Source organism: Molothrus ater, chromosome 7 (assembly GCF_012460135.2).
Source record: "Molothrus ater isolate BHLD 08-10-18 breed brown headed cowbird chromosome 7, BPBGC_Mater_1.1, whole genome shotgun sequence".
Taxonomy (NCBI): Eukaryota; Metazoa; Chordata; class Aves; order Passeriformes; family Icteridae; genus Molothrus; species Molothrus ater.
In genome coordinates this window covers 17,852,283-17,875,181 of record NC_050484.2, presented here as the reverse complement: position 1 = coordinate 17,875,181, position 22,899 = coordinate 17,852,283, and the positions used below count along the sequence as shown (strand labels likewise).

The 22,899-nt window shown below is 39.5% G+C and overlaps 1 protein-coding gene across 6 annotated transcripts in view; it reads right to left on the bottom strand.

The window, feature by feature from the left end:
* The window catches only part of LOC118688650 (neurabin-1-like), a 60,885-nt gene that overhangs the window by 29,136 nt on the left and 8,850 nt on the right, over positions 1–22,899 (bottom strand). For 3 of the 6 annotated variants that reach the window (XR_008508485.1, XM_036386348.2, XM_054515355.1), the window contains exon 2: positions 9,006–10,847. Coding sequence is in view for 5 of the 6 variants with exons in the window: in XM_036386348.2 (XP_036242241.1) it covers positions 9,006–10,592 (1,587 nt within the window). In the remaining variant the exon portion in view is untranslated. Of the gene's footprint in view, positions 1–9,005; positions 10,848–11,372; positions 11,461–22,899 lie in introns of those variants that run through there. The other 3 variants (XM_036386347.2, XM_054515354.1, XM_036386349.2) reach the window with 3 other exon arrangements.

The following is a 22,899-nucleotide window of genomic DNA, read 5'->3' as shown; positions in this document are numbered from 1 at the left end:
GCAAAAGTAACATTTAAATGTGGATAATAAATAATCTCAGTTCACAGTTTAGAAGACTGATGAGAAAGCTAAACATGTTCATCCCTACACTGTGTCTGGCAGGGTTTAGTCACTGAATCAAATGCATTACAGACAAAAGAAATTCTAATCTTACTATTCAGAAACCACTGCTAGCTAGAGATTTAAAAATTATTAGTACTGCAACTGGTATTTTTAAAATATATACTTTAGCAAACACAAATTATTGGCTCAACACAGGAGAAACAGATGAATTTTACATGGAAACCATGTGAATTTCACAAGCCTTTTCCCATAGCTTGTTATATATCCAGGATATTAACCTAACATTAATAATTTTTGGATCCTATCAAGCTAACGAATGGCAAAATGCTGAAAAGGTTGGGTTTTTTTTGTTAAAATCTTTTTCCTTCAGAATGAATACAATTAACTTGAATCAAAAAAAGTTCTGATAGAAGGCTGAATTTTTAAGAATTATTTGAATTAAATTGTTTTAGACACATAATAGTAAATTTTCAAACATACATAGTGCTCGAACAGCATATATATTTATCTGCAGAGAAAACTAGCTACATTCTTCACACCAGAAAGATTTGGTGTGAAGATGAGAAACTTGGTTTTGCATCTTTTATGAAGATGCTTATCCTCAAGACAAGACCACCACTCAAAAAAAAAACCCACCAACAGAGCCTGTCTAAAAGATCCTACTGTTCAGTTCCTGTAACTATCACAGAACTAAAAATTTCTTGTATCATCTTAGTGCCAACACAGAAAATAGCATTATCACAGAAAAACAACAATGACCTTCACATGCTTCAAACTCTTCACAGCACAGCAGAATGTCTACTTATGTATGTTACTTTTAGAAGAATATTAATTAGTTAGAGGGCAAACACTAATTTACCACGTGCTTGCATGGAGGAGCTGCAGAGTAAAAGATCACAGTCTAAAGACCTCCATTCCACCATTCATTTCTAGTATATAGATTTGTTTGTGCCTAATGCAAAGCAGAACATTACAAAAGTAATTAAACAGTAAGATTAGGAAATCAGGAACTGCCTGGAAGGGCTTCCAGCCAATTAGAATGGAAGCAACATCCACATCACTTTAAAGTTCTCATGTAATCCTGCAGCATTTGCTGGGAAGCCTCGCAACACCTGCAGTTACAGCAACACTGAACATCCGAGAGAGGCCCTGGAGCGTTACTGATCCCTGCATGGAGCACACCCAGCCAGGATCACAGACCTGGTTCACCTGCCCTCACTTTGAATGTGCCTGTTTACTGACACTCCATAAAGCCAACATTCAAAACACAAGTTAAAGCTCAGGGAAAATTATCCAATAGCAAACAGTTTTGGCTTTCCAAACGGAGACCTTTGTGATGCCGGGCAAAATGTGAAGTGCTCATGAATAATCATTTGAAATAGCAGCACTGAAGTAGGACTAAAGCCTAATGTACACCTTGCAGTTTACTCTTACTATATCCCTCTTCTGTTCAAATAGACATCTTGCTACTGCTATCCTATTCTTCCCTCTACTTCCAAAAGGTACGTGGTTAATATTTCATTAGCACTACTTTGTATATTTTAAGTAAAAATTACCTATATCTGATCTAACTCAATTCAGGCTATATAATCATAGAAGTAGCAAAGAGAAATACCATGTTTAATTTGACTTTTTAAATACTCACACCTTTACTCTTCAAAACGTTTTCAGAATGGCTGGAAACTGTTAAAGGTTGATATTATAAACAATTACACTCAAGATATCAATTTCTGTTACTAACCAGGTAAACAGGCAGGCTTTGCACACTTATGTCCTTGGTACTGCAGCTTGGTATGACTTAATCAAAAACCCCAACCAAGTCAGTTTACATAAATACAAAAGTGCAATCTTGCTTCACATCTATAATACAAACAATTTCATATGGACCATGTCATCATAAATAAACCAGTTTTTTACCAGTACCATTCTCTACTTAAATTCTCAATAAAACCAGTAAAATTTATTCTTTAGTTCTGTTTTTCACTGCAGGAGCTTAAACACTGTAACCTGCTAGAGAATAAGACAGACAATATGGCATCTATTTCAGTCAGGTTATGCTAGCTACTTGAAAAGGAGAAACATTTACTTTCAGTATTTATTTTTTAAATCCCAGTGGAAGAAATATTGAAGACAAAGAAAAGCATCCATTCAGATTCAGAGCACTAATTTTATTTCATATCAGGTATTCAGAGAACTTCAGAGACAATCCATGATCTCCATCTGCAGAAGAGCTCTGGTCTGACCTGGCTGTATTCCTTCAGCAACTCAAGTTGAGATAGCAATGCTCTCTGACTGACAAAGAGACTGAAAGGCTCCAAAATAAGTAGCATATGACCAGAAGAAGAAAAACTATTCAAAATACCACATAAAAGGGAGCACATTAAAAAAAAAATTAGCTTCTGAAAGCTATCTGTGTGTATAAAGAGCGTGACTCAATGAGGAACCTCTGTAAAATTCACAGGTGTCTTGGTACCAACAGTTTACCCCTGGTGATCCACACAGATACACATGTATCTATTTAGTATTCACCAAAACAAAAATCTTGGCCTGACCAAACCAAACAGCAAACAAATCACTATGGGGAACTTCAAAAGCGTAACAGCGAACACAAAAATAGTCCACCTGTATTGTAAAGTCCTTAAGAAGAAACAACAAAATAACACTGTCATTGGGGGTACCAGATCAACTCAATTAACTAATCTGCATTAATACTGCCATTAGCAATGATCAGTACCCTGGCTCTAAAAAGAAGGGTCAATTCACTATGCCAAGTCACATTAGAGGGTGATGAAAGAAAATGTCTGAAGAATAGGATATTTGACATATTGCATAATACTTTCCTACTAAATAAAAATGTAAGAACCCTGTAATAACCTCTGCACAATCCTCATGATCTCAAGATTACAAAATATGTACCCAGATAATGCAGGCAAGCATCTTTTTACTGATGTTCTTCTTAGTGTTCACCTTTCTTTTTGTTAGAATAATATGGAAAGGAGATAATTTATTTTTCCATCTCTCCAGAGGTAAACTGCAAAAAAGTTTCAGCTACTTCTGGTTTATTTTTACCCAGCTAGGATATGTATTCTCCCATACTAACAACACTAATCATCATCAAAAGACACTGAATCTTTCAGCACTTCAACTGTTGATCTACTGAACTTGTCTCCTATAAATCTGCTTATCTTTGCTGATCCCCACCACCACCTCAGTGTTTCTTCTAATCATCTCCCATGAAACCATCAAGTTTCTCCCTCCTGCTCTCCACAGCTGTTCTGACAAAGTAAAAGACAGTGCAGGCTGGGAATGCAGGCTGGGAATAGGTAGTGATCAGCTAGCATTAAGCCAAAATGAACAAGTAACTTAAACTAAAGCTGCAGGCCCTGTCGTCAGTGAGGCCATGAACATGCACTTCTGATACAAGTGCTAATTTCCCACAAACCAATCAGTACTTTAAAAGTACCTTTTCAAACCCCTCTCTCCTTCCTAATAAATCCAGGTGAAATTGCCAGAAGTTCGAAGCTGGAGGGACCGAAAAGGAGAGTGAGGACAGGCAGGTGATAACCTCACCCGATCTCCATAACCTCAACATTTTCTTATTTTTCTATGGTTTTCTAGCATAATCAAATACATTAAGCAGGTCAGCTGGTATGTTGTCTAACTGCATCTGCAGAATAATTCAGTTAGAAATACACTGAGATAATAATGTAAAGAGTCAAGCTGCTCCAGCAGTGAGCCAGGATACAAAAAGAAATTCTTTACTTTTTCTGTTCCAATTCAGATTTCTGATCTACAGCCTCATGTCCTGGCACAGGACTCTTATCCAAAGACTCCTGAAATGCCAAATCAAACTACTGTTGTAAAAATTACATATCAAACATTCTAAATCAATCAGAAGATGTATGATTAAAAAAAAGAAAAAAGTCAAAGACAGCGTGAGTTGAAAGAGCTTTTTTCCAAACAGCTGAACAACTATCACAGCATCAAAAAACAAGGACCATAAAGGCACCAGAAAGATTCAACACAGAACTTTGTAACAGAGGTAAACCTATAAGAGGAATTAAATGCATTTAAGCTTAATAAACATTTAATTTAAGAAACATTTTATTTGTATGAAAACTGAACTTTCAATAAAGGTTTAAAGATTATCTTTTCTCAAAAAACCCCAAAACAACAAAAAAATTCAAATGTGTATGAAAATATATACCTTCTTTCTCCAGTTATTATCCAAATTTTTAATCTCTCATACTGTTAAGTTGCAGGAATGCCATACTCTCAGATGCAGGCAGAACAAAACAGAATTATTTTTTGTGAAAAGTCACCAAAAAGCACCATGGGGAGATTGAGATGAAAATATGAAGAGAAGTTGTATTGATGTTACATTACAAATGTCATAATGTTGATAAACAGAGCTTCAAAATTAAAATCTATGACTTTAAACAAGCAAACATTGGAAAAGATCCCAAACAAAGTAGTATGGAAAAACACATTACTTCTGTCAAGAAACAAAGTATTAATTCCCACATATAAGTCAATTCTGTTTAAATCTACTCTCAAATCAAATCTCTATTTTCTTTCATCAACCCTCACCCACATCACATACTTGTTTCTTAATGCCACAGAAGTGCTTTACTGAAGTGCTTGAGCAATGGCTGACAATTGCCCAGCCACAAATTCTCTAATTCCTGCAGGAACCCAGGGTTTGGGTACCTTCAACCAGGCAGTGCATTTTGTACCCCTTGTTGTGTATGGCATTGTAAGTACAACAAGCGAACTGTTCCAAACTCAGAGGCTGTATGAAGCTGAAGCAGTACACTGCAACATTGTGTTAAAACACCAGAGTCTACATACTGACCTAGAAAATTTGTGCATGTCCTAAAAGTGCATCTTCTAAAAGCATTTGCAGGTATGCTGTCAAAATCTAATTCAAGGGTTATTTCATTTAGTTCTTCATTAACTTCCACAGTAAGAAGTTTTGTACTAAAAATGTTGAAGAATAGGAAAGGCTGAACACCACCAACCATTTGTGCCCAGCTATTCATAGAACAGCTTTACTGTGATGTGCAAGACAAATGGCAATACTATGAAGGATTCCCACATTCTCTCAGAAGCAGCTAAAACCAGACAGGTTAGGACAACACAGACTGTGAAACTGCTTTCAGTTTCCTTATGAAACAAATTTATGCTCAGCTGTGACAAATATAAAAGTAATGCCCTTATGAAGGTTTGGGGTTTGTTCTGTTTACTTTTTAAACTGTTTTCTTGACTAAACCAGCTCAAAATATATTACTATTCACAAAAAGCTGGGAACAGACACTCCCATGCAACATAAACTAGATAACACTGATAAGTCAACAGAAGCAAACAGCAGCAGCAGCTGTACTATCTTTTCAGCTTACCTGAGCTACAGAATTTCTAAGGATCATAAATCATTGCAGAAGTTAGTCACTGTGCTATTAAAGGCTTGGAGGACAAAGTTTGACAGAGTCAGAGGTGAAAACATCTCAAGAAATCAATTTGAAAACAAGCATTTGTTTTCCAAACAGAAAGTTTCAAAATTACAAACATCAAACAGCACTCAGTCATTACATTTATGTTAATTAAAGCCTTTCAAGGTAATCTCATAACTGACAGCAAGTTAACAGCTACATTACAAAGGCAAAATGAATTATAAAGGGATGACAGAAGAATTACCTGATGTTATTTACATTGTGTGTAATGCTGATTGTTTACACAGTTTACTCAGAAAACTTCAAGACAAAGGCAAATTCAGTTCCCTTGCAAATACCTTGGCCTGCAAGTGTGCTTTAGATTCCTTACTGGCTTCATATGTGGCAACAAGAGACTAAAAATTTCTCACGTACCATAACACAAACCCAGGCTGCAAAGTTCTGCTAATAACTGTATTGTATCACTCTCTAAACTACTCCAGGAAAACAAGAACCGAGATAAAATGTTCCCCAGGGTCTGGAAAGATCAAGCAGCAACGGGACTTAGAGAGTCTGGTCACCCACAGCAAGTAAAAAAATCCCGTAGGTCATTTATCAACAGCTTCTATGGAATTTAAACATTTTCTTTTTAAAAGTCGCATCTGTGCTTGCTTTCACAGGCACAGGGCAACACAAAATAACAGAGTATTTGTGTAATTATGCTCCATCTCTCCTGAAATTATCAGATCAAATTATGTTTTCAAGCCCTGCTACACATGTCAACAATTACAGACCTCCACCGCAGGTCAGATGCAGTGCTAACAGTGTTAGCTACCCCTGGGAGCTCCACAGTCTCCTTCTTTTACCCAAAGACCTTGCCAATATTACAACTGACTAGAAGCTTTGAAACAGAAATATTAATCAAGTTCTCTTTGTTGCAGCAGTATAAATGCTATTTTTAAGGTGCTTTAAGTTCTATCCATTACCAACAGACATATCCAACCTCCCTTTTGCGTATTTCAAATTCAACAGTCAAAGCTCCCTCACTGCAGAATGTGCTTTTTCTTGCCCAATACATTCTGAACATTTTGAATTCTTCAACTGTACTAGATACCTGCTAAACAGCAACTGCAGGAGACACAGATGGTTTCTTTGTAATCACTAGAGGTTCAGAATGAAAGCAGCAAGAATGCAAGGGGAGCCTGGCCTCTCTCAGGAACATCTGTGAGGAGAAGAATCACAGACCTTCTCTAGTGGCTATGAATGTCTGAAAATGGCACTCACATTTTATTCAACTTATTAGTCTAAAGCTGAAAGAAGAAGCTACTAGGATAAACTTCTCACTATGGCACTGCTCTTTTAGCTACCACTGAGATCTTTTTTCTCTTCCAATTTAAGATGCACCATCTATGAAGAAAGATGTTGAGATTTCCTTCTGTGAGGTAAAACTGGGATTTTCTAAAAGGTTATTGAGATATTAAAAATACAGAACTAAAGAAAGTTCTGGGTAGGCATAAAAAGTTGGAATTCTTTATTTTATAGAATACAAATCCCCAAAACCATATAACCAGGACTTATTCCCAGTAATTATCATAGAAAACATGAAGCAAAAAGGCAGACATGGGAACAGAAATCATTGCTTTGGCAAAAGGAACAAAGAGGGAAAACCTATTGAAAATGACACACAGAAAGAGATCTCTACACCAAATGTACAAGATACAGTCAAGTTTCACTGAAGGGGGATAAAAGAAGTCAAGTATCACAAACATCAATTTAAGGGCCTTAAAAAGTATCTCAATAACCCTATTGCTACTAAATACAGTTTATTCTGCCAATCCAAGTGGGGCATTCTGGCAAGAACTATGTTATTTTTCATAGGAAACCGCTACCAGTTGCTTCTAACCATTCATCTCTTTGTTGTGTAAATGATAATCTGAGACAGGTTGCTTCCTGTAGCTTTCAGAGAAGCAGCTATAATTCAACAGTGCTTGTTACCAAAACCTGAGTTTTGCCTACACAAGAGCTACCATCACAGTTGGCACTGAGATTTCTACTAGGGCTTTCAACTACGTCTGGCATAGGCACAGCAAAGAAGGCAAAAGTCTGTTAAGGGCCGCTGCTCTAGTTGGAAATCAGCAATGATCAGTAAAACCCTGCCTACAGCAGGAAGTCACTTAACACATTTACAGTAGACTCTACACGGCACTTTGCTCAGATACTGAGTGCACAAATGCATGTAGAAATGGACTGATGCCCCTCTGGCTCTCTCCCAGTCCTAACCAGACTCATTACGCAGTTTTCAATAGCAGCACTCTCCCCTTCACTGCTCCAGGTCACCACTAAAGCAACATCAACTAGAAGAAAGCCATATAAAGTCAGCTTGTCTATGGAGAGACTATTAAAAAAAAACCACACGCAACAAAACTCATATTTTGCTAAATTTTTTTGCCACAATCAAAACATCTTCTGGGGTACATCACTAGTGTGTGTTAGCAAACTGGGAAATTACAGCTCTGTGCGGTGGGAAGTTCAAGAGTCAACAGAATTTTTACATCCCTCTGATCAGTAAAATGAGTCCTGACTCTAAGAACAAAGTGTAAAAGCTGTTTATTAAAAGTTATTTCTTTCAGTCATGTGATAGTAGAAGAGAAGCATGCTGAGGAAAGTCTGTACAGTACCCTATTCCACCCTTGTCCATGTCTCCCAATTCTCCTTCCAAAGTTTAACAAAGACTAGAATTATTCAAGTCTGCAAGAGACTATGGGTAAACAGTTTGAGTTGTGGAGCAACTTATTTTGTGGGTATTTTTGGTGGGGGAAGATCAGACACATAAATCTTTTCAATTTGTTCAAGTTAGAACTTACACTACACCTCATTAGCCAGTCTGCCCTATAACTTTAACTTCTGCAACTTCGTAACTCCAAAACAATCATGTTAACACTCCTACGGCTTATTCACCTTATCAGTATTAGAGCCAAACAACATATATATTATTATTATTATTATTGGAGAGAATTCTAGAATCTTAAAATACAAGAACCAGTAATTTGATATTTTCTTATAGTTAATTCCATAAACAAGTCTGAAGTTGAATATCAAAGTTTTCAGGGGGTGGGGGGGGTTGTTTGGATTTTTTTTAAACTTTTGTGCCAAAAGGAAAACTGAAAATAATAATTCCTAATGCAATGCCTCAATTCTAAAAAAATTAAAGTGTTAAAGGTCAAGGTGTTTGTATCTGCTGCTGAAAAAGTCCAGCAAGTAAAATCTCATGTGCTTCACTACACTCTCTTATGAAGCAGCTGTAATTAAGAAATCACTTGAGACTAAATTTTCTGAATAAATTTTCTGAAGTAGTAACTTCTCTCAGACTTAGCGTTGAAAAAAAGCTATAAACTTACACTTCTTAAATGCTTTTAGAACCTAAAAAACCCACAAAAAACCCAAAATTTATTTCCCGAGTATTTTTGACTGCAAAACAATTTAAAAAGAAAAAAAACCCTCAAATGTACTTACTTTGATAGGAGCTGTTGAGAACTTGACTTTTCGGTCTGGCGCTGGGTCTTCCTCTTCAGAAAGTCCAGGAAACTCCTCATATTCGCTGTCATACATATAGTCCTCCTCTCCCTCCAAAATTTCTTTGCCTTCAGGCTCTTGGTTTTCTGGCTCTGTGTCCCTGTCATCATCAAAAGCTGCATTCTCTATTCCAAAATCACTGAAGTCCTCACTTTGCTTTTCTAACACTTGCTCCTCTTCTTCAGTATGCTCTTCCTGCTCTAGAACATCTTGTACTTGTGGAACTGGACCATCTCTTACAGACATCCCATCTCCTTCTTCTTCCCAACTGGTCTTGCTGCCATCCATAAACTCTTCTACCACTTCCAAGGCATAGTCACTTCTCTTCCCTTCCTGTACATCACATACAAGCTTCTGATTCTCTTCATCAACGTGATCTTTCTCCAAACATTTTTTTTCATGCCCTGAGGTTTCATCTTGTGCAACCAGCTCTGTGCAAGTCACCTCTGTGGGAGAAACCCAGGAGCAAACACTATCTGATATCTGCTGAGCAGGCATACTACCCATATTCCACGGGCTTCTCTCAAGTACCAGTTGCTCTCTTTTGTCTTTTCCCAGTGCCTTGCTTGGCTCATCTCCACAGATCTCAGGCACTTTGAGGAATGCACCTTTCTCCAGACATCCTTCAGCAATAGCAGACGAATTCAAAGTCTGCTGGCCTCTCAAAGGGTCCTGACTTGGAGAACTATCATTTTTGGAAGTTTCTTTGGATTCTTCAGTATCACTGTCACCCAGAAAGCTTTCCAGCCTCCTAGAAATGGGCCCTGCATTCAGGAGGGAAGATTTGGAACCACTATTAGTATGTTGCTGCTTCAACTCCTCATTACTTTGATCTTCAGCCTTCTCCAGTGCAACTGGAGGACTTGCTTCTGTATTAAAACTGAAGTGGTCCACCACATTGCTGCAATCAGAAGCTGAACCATGTCTCCTCTTATCTTCACTTCTTTCACATTTGCTGGGGGAATATCTGTCCACTGAGCTCCGTTGTTTGATATTTCTCTCGAAGAGCTTCCTGGTCTCTGAAAATTTTTCTGCCAGGGCTACTTTGTCCAAGTCTGCCTCATCGTTGCTACGGATGACTTTGTCAGCAACAGAAGACACGGACAATGAATCCACAGGACTGCCACTGGGGCTGGTACTTGTATTAAGAAGATTATTTTTTTGGACAATGAGAAAAGATGGACTACCTGGAGAAGATCCATACTCCGCTGCCGTGGCCCGGCTAATCAGTTTAGTCTCAGCCGGTGGATTGCTTTCACAAGAGCTTCCCATTTGCAGAAACATATTTTTGATCTTGTGTACTCTGTTACCGTAAGTGGCAGCTCTGCCTCGACTGTGTGGGTCACTTCCCCCTCCATTGGAAGAGGTGCTCAGCTTCTGATGCAAGCCTGTTTTGCTGGAAGTGTTGTCAGGATTGTTTACACCATCAAAAGAGCATTTGATAGCATGGAAATCAGATTTGTAAGCATTTCGGTGTGGAGAAGCACTTCTTAAAGTCCTCTCCCCCTTGCCTTCGGTTTTCATCATTGTTGAAGAGAAAGCTTCCTCCACTCCTTAAGAAGAATGGGAAGAACGATTCTCTAGCACAAAGCTTCCACCCTCCAACACCAGGCAGTGTATATCCCACAGAAGATCCCAAAAGCAGCCTTTCACTCAGTCAGCCTCCTTGCTCGCATTGAAATGGAACGCAGGGGACGCTACGTGGAGAGAAAGAAATCAAAGCGCGTGAATGGCCACATCGGGAGTTATCCCCAGCGCGGATCGCGGTATCCGGAAAGCCATCTGCAGAGAGACAGAGAGTTTCCATTAACTCGGGGCCTCGCCGGCGTGTGACACGAATCCGAAACTCGGGCTGGGAATCGCAGCCCAAGACCCCTCTGCGGGATAAAGCCCATTGTGTCGGCCGGGACGCGCGGACCCAGCTGCTCCCCGCGCACCGACCTGACGGCTCTGGCGAGGGATGCGGCGGCAGGCGGCCCCCCCCCCGCAACCTCCGGCTGCCGCCCCTCCGCTAAGGGCCGTCCCGGGCTGGGCCAGGCCAGGCCGGCTCGGGCGGCGGCGGGGGAGGGCAGCGCCAGCCCTTCCTGCCGCCCGGGGGAGGCCGGGCCCGGGCCGGACCGCGCGCACGCACCGCGGCGGGGCAGGACGGAGGGGCCCGGGCTCCCCGCGCCGCCCGCAACGGGGGAAGCCACAAGTTTCGGCCCCAAGTTGGGGCTTCCCCGTGGTGGCTCTTTGCGCCGCGGGGCCTGCGGGGCGCGCAGCGGAGCCGCCCCGGTCCCTCGCCCCAAACTTTCCGAGCCAGCCTACCTGGGGGCGGGGGTCCTGCCGCCTCCTTCCCCTCAGCGTTCCCAGCCGCCCAGCGGCCGCACACACCACGCCATCATTATCCGCCGCCACAGCCGCCCGCCTTTCCTCTCTCTCTTTCTCTCTCTCCCACCCCCCCCCGCCCTGCCGCCGTCGCCGCCGCCCCGCTCTCCTCACTCCACCTTCCTCCCGCCCCCGCGGCGCGCTCAGAACCGCCGCCTGCCCGCCCGCGCCGCTCCCCGGCCTCACGCTGCTCCGCGCCCTCCTCCGCGCTGTGTCTCGGGCCCGCCCGCGCGCGCTCCCTGCCTCGCTCACACACAAAGAGAGGGAGCGGCGGGCGCGCCCCTGCTCCGCTCTCAGCGCCACGGAAGAGACGGGCTGGGGGCGGCGGGCGCGACCGGCCCGAGGGAAGCGCCTCCCGCGCCGGGAAATACCACGCCATAGCGGGATACGGGTTTCGGGTGATACCATGTCGGCGAGGCGAGCCGGTGCGGGGCAGCGTCGGTGGGCGCCGAGCGCTCACCGGTGCCTCCGCCGGGGGAGCTGGAGACGGTGGGGCGAGGGACGCTGGAGAAACTCGAGCGCCGAGCTGCCGTGATGCTGCGCGCTACTTTCAAACCCGGGCCGCCAGCGCGGCGCGGAGAGCGACAGCTGCCGCGACCGAGGCTCGGACAGTTGAAGTAACAACAGTGCCAAACATTTCTTTTTCCCCCTCTTCCTTTCAAAAATCGAGGTGGTCGGTATCAGAGCACAGGAGGATCCACCTGCTGCCCCTGGACACCCTGACGTGTCCGCGCAGGAACGGGGCTGAGCCCGCTGGGCTCCCTCGCACGCTCCCCGGGCGGGAAGTTACTGCAGCTCCCCAAGACCGGGAAACTCTTGCTCATCATTGATAGCCCCAGGCAGTAATATCCGCAGTTTAGAAAGCAGTGTTCCATACGTTCAGTTCTCTCGTTTGTTAGCCCAAATAAAAGCACTGGCTTCAACCTATTTATCAAAGACGGGATTTGGACGACTGTTTAATTTCGATTGCAGTTCCTTCCATAGGAATAAAGCTCACACAAAATTAATAGAAGAGCACAGAAGAAGAGTACTGGTAGTTACCAATTACCTGGCAACTGTTGTTGGCACCTGGCAGCAAATTGTGTAACAGTTATTTAGAAGTCTAAATACTTAGCTCCTTGAAAAAAAAAAAAAGCAGCTTCACTGGTTTATTACTCAAGTCTATGATGAAATTTATACATTCTCCCAGACATCCCAATTGACTCTGGCTTAATTGGAGTCACAAGCTTGATCTAACATCTATGTTATCTATTTCACAGCTTGATCTGAAATCTATGATACAGTTTCAAATTACCCTAATCATGATTTTACAATAAAATAAAATCTTATTATTGATATAACAGTCTTTCCAAAATAGAGACAACATTGTTCAGACTTTCTTCTGTGTCTTCAAACATTACAAGGGCAGTGGAATTTCACCAAGGTCTGCCATTAGCAGTCTTACATACACTTGGTAACACCATTTTGAGTAAAATTTTAATGCAGTTTCACTGTAAGAGCAACAAATGTTTCATATTTTGAATATGTAGGCCTTATCAAGAACATGTAGAGGTGATCTCCTGCATGCTACAGAGGGGGTCCTTCATATACCATTTGTAGGTTGAGTTGAAATTGCAAGACTCAACCACCATCTTTCAATAAATAGTCTACAAGAAGCTACTAAGCAAATGTTTTTTTTTCACAAACCAAAGGTATGTGCAAGGTTGTTCAGCATTTTAAGCATTGTGGGCAGAGAACATTCTGCATTCTGATCAGGGAACCTGGCAGTGTATAGGAGACTGTTCAAAGGAGAAACGGCAAGAGTTCAGGAACAACATAAAAACAAAGCCCAAAGCAGCTCTGAACCATGCTCAGGAAAGCCCGTGCCCTTTGTACTGGGTGCTGGCTTAAAGAGACTGGAGCAGGAAGGTACTCTTGTGTTTTGAACTCTCCCATAAATGAGAAAGCAGGAATTGTAATTAGAAATCCTGAAAACAGATTTAATTGCATCAAAGGACTCCTATTTCTTTATGATTTCCCATCCTAATTAGGAAAATATACAGATTATTTTACCTAGCTGTTCTGCTTAGGAAGGACAATATTTGTCTAGGTCAGTTTTCTGGGTTTTCTAGTGAGAAAGACTGAATTGCATTCAAGATGAGTGGAATGTGAAAGAAAGAATAGATTTCTTTACTGAAACAATTTTTAAAAACGTGGGAAGGATTCAAGATAAAGACCTCTGGATTTTGAGCAATAAGTCTGGGAAGGTGACGTAGTTTATGATTTCATCATAGTGAATAACTGCAATAAAACCTGGGAAGAGTATCTTACACATTCAGTCTGTGGCACTTTCCTTGAAAGATGATGAAATAACGGTGAGTAAGCAAATGGTTTGCACCGAGATTGAAGCATCTACATTTTGTTACCTAAGCTTAGGGAAAAAAGGTATTTGAAGGGGAAGCTTGGCAGCACAAAATCTTCTTGGGGGAAAAAGTGTTGCTGTATATGAAGTTGTGAAGCTAATGAAGATTAGAAGATTATTTTAAGAAAATATTTTTCTGTCATTAAGGAACAATTAAAATGTTCTGAAAGTATTTCAGTCATATTCAGTATAATTCAAACAGCAATTTTGAATTTGAAATAGAGCACCTTCTGTAAGTCTGGCAGGTAATTTTGTTACTTCAATTATTAGAATTAAGAAAGCAAGCTGTAATTGTAGAAGACTACTTATGTTAAATACAAAACTAAAACAATAAAGTAGCATTTTACATTCATTGCTTTGTAGCACTTCTTCACTAAAATAAAGTAGAACTAAAACCCCAAACTCTATTTAATGGTCAATAACATTTGATCAATGAAGGAGGAGCAAAAAGTTTCATAGCAGCTGAAGAGAGACAAGTAATTTGGTAAAGGCCATGCAGCAATGACTGCAGACAGATATGGAACAAAAATCTGCCGGAAAAAAGCTCAACATCAAAATATGGTCAAATGCATGAAAGACATTTCCCAGGGCTAAGGGCTGGACCAGCCAGGCTGTCATATAGTACCTCGTGAAAAAGGATGCAAAGATACCCTAGAAGAAAGTGACAAACAAAAACCAGAGCACCACTGTGGTAAGAGTTACAGTATGTGATGGTAAACTTGGGCAGATCTCAAATGGGGTTCTCCTAACAGCATTTTGTGTACAGCATTACAATTGTGCAGCAAGATCCTAAGGACTACAAGTGTTGTGGGTGAAGAAATGCTCTAAAGAAGAGCTAATTAAATTTGACTCAGTTTCATTCAAATTGTGCTGGCTAATGTGACAATTACTGCATGCTAGCAGTGCCATGAAGAAAGTCTGAGACATCCTTGTGTTGTTCTTCACGATTGTGTATGATGACATACATGTTTAATATTTATTTTCATTTCTAAAATTGAAAGCACAGTGGTTTGGGTGAGTTAGTGCCTACTCCAGGTTTTGATTCTCTTTCCTCAAACTGCTCCCCAGCACATTCAAGAAGCAACAGGTAAAATAAATACAGTGGTTCAGGTTGAAATAAATAACAGCTAATCCTGTAGCTTTATTTTTGTTTTTTCCTGCTATTGTGACTCCTGAGACTCTCCCATTCTCCTATTCTGTGGTCAGCTGAGCCAAGTTATATAGAAAAAGCCCTTTGGATAGAGTTGTGCTTACTGGTGGATGCTTTATTTTATAGACCAAATATCTAATACATATCCTATAACTAGCACTCTGATCTAGGAAAAAAATCACTATCAGTGCAAACCTTAGTAAGATTTATTTTTAGTGCAAGTAACTATCCTAGTGAGCAGTGTTATTAACAAGATATTGATACTCAGGACTCAAGTCTTCAGCTTGCCTTGTTCTCTCTCATTGCAGTAGTATATATGTCACGGCAAACTTTAAATATAGGATATGAAATGGAATTTTAGAAAGAGCGCCAGCAAAGAAGGGCTGCCCTCTCTCATTCCCCAACATACCTGTCATGCACAGCTCCAGAGAGGGGCCATTCTGGTGAATTATACATCAATGTCTACTTTGCTGGATTAAATTTAATAAGTCAGTATTTTCTTTGCTGTTCTCTCATAGACTCATAGGTCCTCTCTGCAGAAAAGTGAATTTAATAATTAGTTCTATTACATCCTCCTACAGCCCACCCAAGATGCTGTTCCCCAGAAATGCTTTGAATTAATACCCTGACCACATCTTCTGGCCACAGAACCACGAATGTTAAATGAAGGTTGGTGGAACATCACTGAAACCTGCATTGAGCACAGCTGGCCTGCCAGCACATGTTACTAATGGTCTTTGCAAACTGAGGAAAACTCCCTATGTTACAGCTCCAAAACATGTTGAAGATAAACGTAGAAGAGTATCTTAAGTCTCAAGAATCTCCTGAGCCTCAAAGTGAAGTATTGGCAGTTGAATTTCAAAGTTGCATTAAAAAAAAGAAAGGCAGTTATTTATTGCCAGGAAGGCTGAACAGAAGGAGAGTTTCCTCCCCTTTCAAGGCCCCATTCCTGAAGTGTCCAAACCATCAGGCTCACTTGCTACATTGTCAAATTCATGAGTGAAAAAGAACAAGGGGGAAAGCAATGAGCACACTGTATAATTGTCTGAAATGGTGGTTCAAGACCATACTGGGTTTCTCAAGCACAAAAAACAGATGTCAGCCTGACAAGAAGGCAGGAATTTCAATAACAGCATCCCACTGAAAGCTGGTGGAAAACAAAACTCTGTGAGTGCATTACTACATAACTGCAGTACTGTTGGCATAAATTTTACAGGATTTACAGGATTTTAAGAAATAAAGTTTTTGGTTATTGTTGATTTAACTGATTTCCAGTGCAAGAAACATTCTGTTGTACAGTCTCTGTTTGCATCTGAGTGTCTCCTACTCTGCAAGGGCTTGTGAAAATGGGCCAACTGGTTCAACCAGATTTGACACAGGCTGAGAGTTTTCAACAATAGTTACGTTCCTACCAGCTTCATAAAAATAGGGAGCCAGAGGGAGAGAGGAGAAGAAAGACCTTGCAAGATCAGTCAAAGAAATGCTACAGCAAGAGATCACCCCTTATAAGCCTCCAGATAATCCTGTATAAGCCACACAGGACTGAAACCTGATGAATATATTGGTCACAAGAAAAGCCTTATTTTGAAGTTGTATCTTTCTTAAAGCCAAAGTCAGTCAGCCAAGAGACACACATTGGGAGGTTCACTGGCTGCTTCAATACTAGAGTTCACAGCACAATTTTTTAGTCTGATAACACTAGTTTCTGTCTGACAAAGCAGTTCTATACAAAACCCCAAGTGTTTGTTATGCCTCTCTATGTATGCATAACATACCTAAAGGATTTTTCAGATGAAAGATGACCTTAAATACTTTGAACTAAGTCCAAGTAAGGTATCTTATTTTTAATATTCAGATTCCCTAGTATTTCTTAAATCATAGCTATATATAAGCAAAGAGAGAAGTATACAGAGCCTAGAGTTTAGACTGCCATCTAAAACTAAACCACTGCAGTTTAAAAGCAAATCAGAAGCATTCTAACTCTGTAGCTTTCATATGGAAGTATTAGTTATATTAGTAAAAGCAAAAAGGAGAAGCATGATCTTACACACAGGTGAGCTCTTTCCTTCAATTATTAATTCTTTCAAATAAATAAGGCAGTATTTTGAAATTCTGTCAGTCCAAATATTGCTTAACACCATCTAGATTTATAATATACACAGAAAAAAGTAATAAAACATTAAAAGTTAAAAAACATTACATAAAACAAATTGAGCTTCAAAAATTCAGTTATTTTTGTATAGGTAAGTCTGAATGATAATCATATCACATAAAGTGAAAACAAAAGATGAGATAAAATAGAACACAGAATTTAGATATAGGGTATAAATTACACCACAAAGAGAAAATATTTTTTAGCCAAATTTAGAGCCTATTTTGATATTTCCAAATCAAAACATTCAGTTTTTATTTTGAAAATAAATTTCTCATTTAAAAAATTTACAGGACAAGATATGTATAAAGTGAAACATTTAGGCTAAAGAAAACATTTTGCATTAAGAGGAACTAATTTTATTTTTCTTTTAAGTACAAAAATTTGCATTTCATTTAAACTGAATGTCACCCCTCTCCCCCCTTATTTTTAATTTAGGTTTTGAATTCAATAATGCATTGTCCAGATGTACCAAGAAATAGCAAACTTATGACTGAAGTCTTTCCTGCTGTAAGGCCTAAAGCAAGTGGGAAAAAGAAACTTGAATTCCCCCAATCCAAGCAAACAGGTGATCTGTCAGAAGCAATCAGAATGCTATTCTAAGATGACTAAAAGAATAGTATCTGATGAATAGAAGGCCTTAACTGCGTCTGCACAGGAGAAAGACCTGACAATCACCAGTTGAAAAATCTGATCTAATTTGAAAATTGCTATCAGACATTTGCCTTGTCACTTCTAAAGCAGTTTTAAAAAAACATCATTAGCAACTGGTGGTTTGTCACTGTTTCAGCAGCTACTACTAAGGGATTCACTTTGACAGAATATTGATGCAATTAGACATATTCAAGATGCATATCAGCACTCCCTGGGAAGATAAACAAAGCCTTTGTTCTTTTCATTGGTAGGCTGAAGTGTCTTTTTTCACAGGGGTTGGAATCAGACTGGCTGATTTCCTAGGTGTCACATCTAGAGCTATTCCAGAATTTGGTTTCCTGCAAAGCTTGTTTTGTTTTTCTGATTTTTGGAACAGAAGGATGAAAGGCTAGGCACAGGGACTTTTAATGCAGGAAATACCATTGAGAGATAGCTACTAAACTGAGGGACCTTCAATTTAATATCCTTTAGAAACAAACTGTTAAAAAGATCATTCCTATATAATTCTTAGTGTTATTCTTACAGCAAAATTTACTGAGGATGTTCTCATTTAAGGGACAAAACACTTACTTCTGTGTCTTCATTTAAGTAGTAACATAGTACAACTAGTGGTCAGAAGTCAGCTTACTGATTTCAAAAGATTCTGTGTCTGCATTTAGTACCTCCTTACACCATCAGTCTTAATATTTTCAATAAGACTTTAAACAAGAAGAATGCCTTTGTCAATTAATCTGAAGTCCACTGAGATAATGATACAATCATGTTGCCTCTGAAATTAACGTGATTTTGATGAGGTTCATGAGCAGAGTCCTTAAAAGCCACTCCACATACTTACTTGGTGTATCTTTGCCTCCAAGCCAGCACTGAGGCAGAGGTTTTCCATGACTGTGATACCATCTAAAATGTTGAGCTGGCAAGTCCATAGCCTTCCACCAGCACTTGGAGGGCAGGTCTCAAATGTCACAGCACGGGAAGCAAAACTGGGTAATTCTCAAGTACAGCTATGCTGAATCATAGAAAATGAAAGAGAGCTTCACTTTCATTATAGACTTTCTCTACATTGAGTTTTAAACCTCTAACAGCAGAGTTACAGGCTGAGCCTGAAAAGCTGTACTTTAGTATGGTCACAACAACTGCATTTTATGTTTCAAAAAAGCTGATTACAGCAACTGGATTTAAACATAAAAATAAAACCACAGAGCTGCTCACATGGATGTCTTATGGGATGAGTAGATGAGTACAGAAAAACATCACAAGATGTAACAGGAAGGACGGTAGAATCAACAGAGTATTTGCCTTAAGGTACAATTTAGCTCAGATACATTCACTGTCCCTCTAGCTCTAGGTGCAGATCATAGCCCTGTGGTAAAGTGTGCTGGTAGTGTAAATTATGCTGTGTTTGTAATCCTTCCAAAGACTGGTGTCCTAATGAGACTTTGGAAGACTTAGGTCTAAGGAGACAGACTGTCAGCAAAAACCCAAGTCCTTGTGTGTGCTTATGTGTCCTATCTGCAGGTTACACAGTAACCTAGCGTGCCTTTGGAAGATCTGATTTGGAAGCATGGATGTGCACTGGATGATTTTGGCTACAAACTTTTCCACAAAATCATTCCCCAGTGCTTGGGCTGATGTTCCAAGCCACTGAGCATTTTCAAGTAGCTGCCCATTTTTTAACATCGGTAACAGTCAGAAAATGTTTCTTGTTCCCTAGCTCCTACATTTCTTCCCAAAATTATTTCTGAGATGCACACTAGGCAACATTCAGCTCTGCAGTAACAAATGCTCACTAACTTGTCTGTTTGTACTTTAATTGTTTGACTTCAACTGTTATTTTTCAGCATCTGTCTTCCAACCCAAAAGACTCCCCAGTACAGGCTAAAGTAGGAATTTTAAACTTGAGCAGAGTCATCTCTGTGTTGTTTCACTCTTGTTGATTTCATAGTTTTTTCTCTGCTGTGAAAGCTTTGCACACATGGTGTAACTACCCAGATTTTCTGAGAAAATACTAGAACCAGTTCCATAAACATAGCAAAAGCCTTGGAAATTATTCCAGAAATAGCATCTTTCAGGTATGTATGAAAAGGCATGTGATGTGGAAAAGAGGTTGAGTTGAAATAAATGGCAATATGCTGTGCTCTACTAATAAAATAAGTTGATTTACTTAACATTCAATTCACATTAGACTTCACAGATGTTCAAAATATGACCAAGTTAACTCTACTGGAATCAGACTCTGCATATTTGGCCTCACTATGTAGTACTGCTTGTCTATGTGCCACAAAGCCTTAGTTCACTTTCACGAACTGAGGGAGAACTTTTGAGCTGGTTATGCTTGGTGTAGTGTCTCCTTCACACCCATTTCAGGTGATGGAAATGAGCACAGCTCACCACACTGCCAGACACTACTGCTGTGAAATTGGACCCTTTCTGGGTATAGGGAAATTTAGAAAAAGTACAGGATAGGAGTGCAATAGAAAATAGTTCTCTTTAAACTTGTTTGAATGCCATTGTGGTTATATTTGAAGATTTTATTAGATGTCACAAGGTGAGAGCTGCATAGCTTGTTCATCACTCTCCTTAGCTTATTCCTAGCTAACAAGCTTGTAGTCATAAAAAGTTGTTATTCTGCTTGTTCACAAAGTGTCTTTTGTGCTTAAATACATACACATAAAAAAGAGGAATTCTTTGAGCCATCTTCTCTTTAAAATAAGACTGTGACTTGAAGCTCCTTCAAATTAGTACAAAAATACATATTCATCCATTTGTCAAGATGAAGTTCATATGAAAACACCTGTAATCAGTCACAACCATGGCCTTTTCTACATTTTCTGCACCCTGTAATCTGTCCACTAACTGCACCTCTCTGTGAGTTGCCTCTCAGGCCACGAGCTAGGCACCAGGAAGCAATCAAAAATACTTTTCTTCTTACTTCAAAATTAATTGAATTAAAGGTACAAAATTAGAAACTTTCAATTTAGAAATAGACAATTTTTTGATGATTAACTGTTAAAATAAAAGTTTTAAAGGAAAAAGTTATCATAGAAAGAAAAAAAAATCACCATGTTTCATGCCAGTCATTTCTATCCATGATTTTGCTGCTTAGGGAAAAAAACAGTTTTGGAAAATATCCTTGCAAAGGAAAGTACTTAGAGTAGATTTAAAGTCAGTAGTTATCTTTGGCTTGCCTTTGCTGGACTTATGGGCTGTGGAGGAGATCCAGAGTTTGTGTAGGTAGTAAATTTGAAAATCTGTTCAAACCTCTGTTTTTTCCAACAGAGGTCATCAATGTGGTCTCATCACATCTCAAGAAAAACTATTATTCTATAAAACATACTTAAATTTAATGTATAAATTTCTTATATACCCTAAAGTTCCACTGTTCATCTTCACCAAAGACTGTATTTTATCTTGCTCTGGAGGCTTCTTTCTGTTTTGCAGTCATTTTGTTAGCCTGTCTAGACCACAGTGTGAGGTCATCATTGTACCATCTGTTAAACCTGTTTGGGTTAGGGTGTTCTGCAACTCACTTCAGCTCAAATGTTATTAGAACATGCTCAAAAATGAGGGTAAGTCAGGCCAAGTCATACTTCCCCAGCAGAGTACAGGTTCTATGATCTGTTAGTAGTAGATTTACTATTACAGATAGTACAGCTATTACTCTGTCATAGGTTTATTTTAGAAGTACTTAGAAGCCATTTCAAGCTAATCTTAAAATATTTTCATATGAATATCTGAATTTACACTAAAGTCAGCATATTTATGTAGCATGAAATTATTTCACTTATAGCACTGGAACAAATGTGGGAAAAATGCCTGAGATCTGAAAACACATGTCAAAAGAAAATATTAGATTTTAATATTCTGTTTGACATTGTCTAAGGCCTTGCATATAAGGCCACAATCTCAATCAGATGATGGGGAAGGAAAGGCATCACTTAGTGGTGTTTTGTGAAGAAGCCAGTGTGACCCCTCCTTCTGTGGCTCCAGTGTTTCAGGGCATACAGATTCATAAAAGAAAAAACTTGCAAATTAGTTTGGTTTGATCATAACAGAAACAAACCAAATGTTAATAGTGAACTTCTATTTTGATTTACCCTCCAATGAACTTCCATGCCAGAAGCAATTGTTTATATGCATGTGTTGCAGAAGAAGAAATATGCCCAGTGAGGTTTTCTTTATCCCACCTTGGAGTGTAACAAGGCGATTAACACCTTGTTCTACAGAGAAATAAAAAGCCTTTTGAAGTAAAACTCTTTATTTTTTGGACAATGTTAAAAGAAAAAAGAGCAGTAGCTTTTGTTTTTTGTCTGTTTGGGTTTTTTTTATTGTTTGGGGTTTCTTTGCATTGTTCTTTGTGTGATATATTTTTAAATCAGTAAAACATGGAGAAATAACGAGTAGCACCGGATACAGCATGTGTTCAATTTCTTATGAAGCTTTTTGAAGTGAACACTTTGCAAGCTTTGTTGATAATTATGTAATCTGCTTATTTCCAAGAAATCCTAGGCTTTATTTACATCCATATTTTTGCTATACAACTGCATTTCGTTTGGCATCCCTCATACGAACCATATCCTCTTAAGTAAAAAAAACCAACAAAACATAGTAAGTTTTTACCTGACTCTTGAAAAAGCTGCTTCCAAGCTTGTCTTCAGAAAGGAAAGGAAATTGAAATATTGCTAGATGTTTGCATAGATATGAGTTAGGTCCTCAGGATTTACAAAATTATACTATTTTCTTAAAAATTATAATTTTGTCCCAATAGCAAACCCTAAAGAATGCCAGTACTCACTGATTCTACTTGGACATCAAGCCACTAACCACAACTGTTTGAGTGTGACCACCCATTTCCTTATCCACTGAGTGCTGCATCTATCCAACCCACGCCTCTCAGTTTAGAGACAAGGATGTTGTGCAGGACAGTGTCAAGTGCTTTTTGATAGGTAGATGATGTCAGTCTTTCTCTCCTCATCCACCACTGCTGTAAATCCATCATAGAAGGGTCACTAAATTACTCTGTCATGACTTGCCTTTAGTGAAGCTTCCCTATTTTCCATGTGCTTTTTTATGTATTTTATTAGGGGTGGAAATATACATTGACCTCTTCACC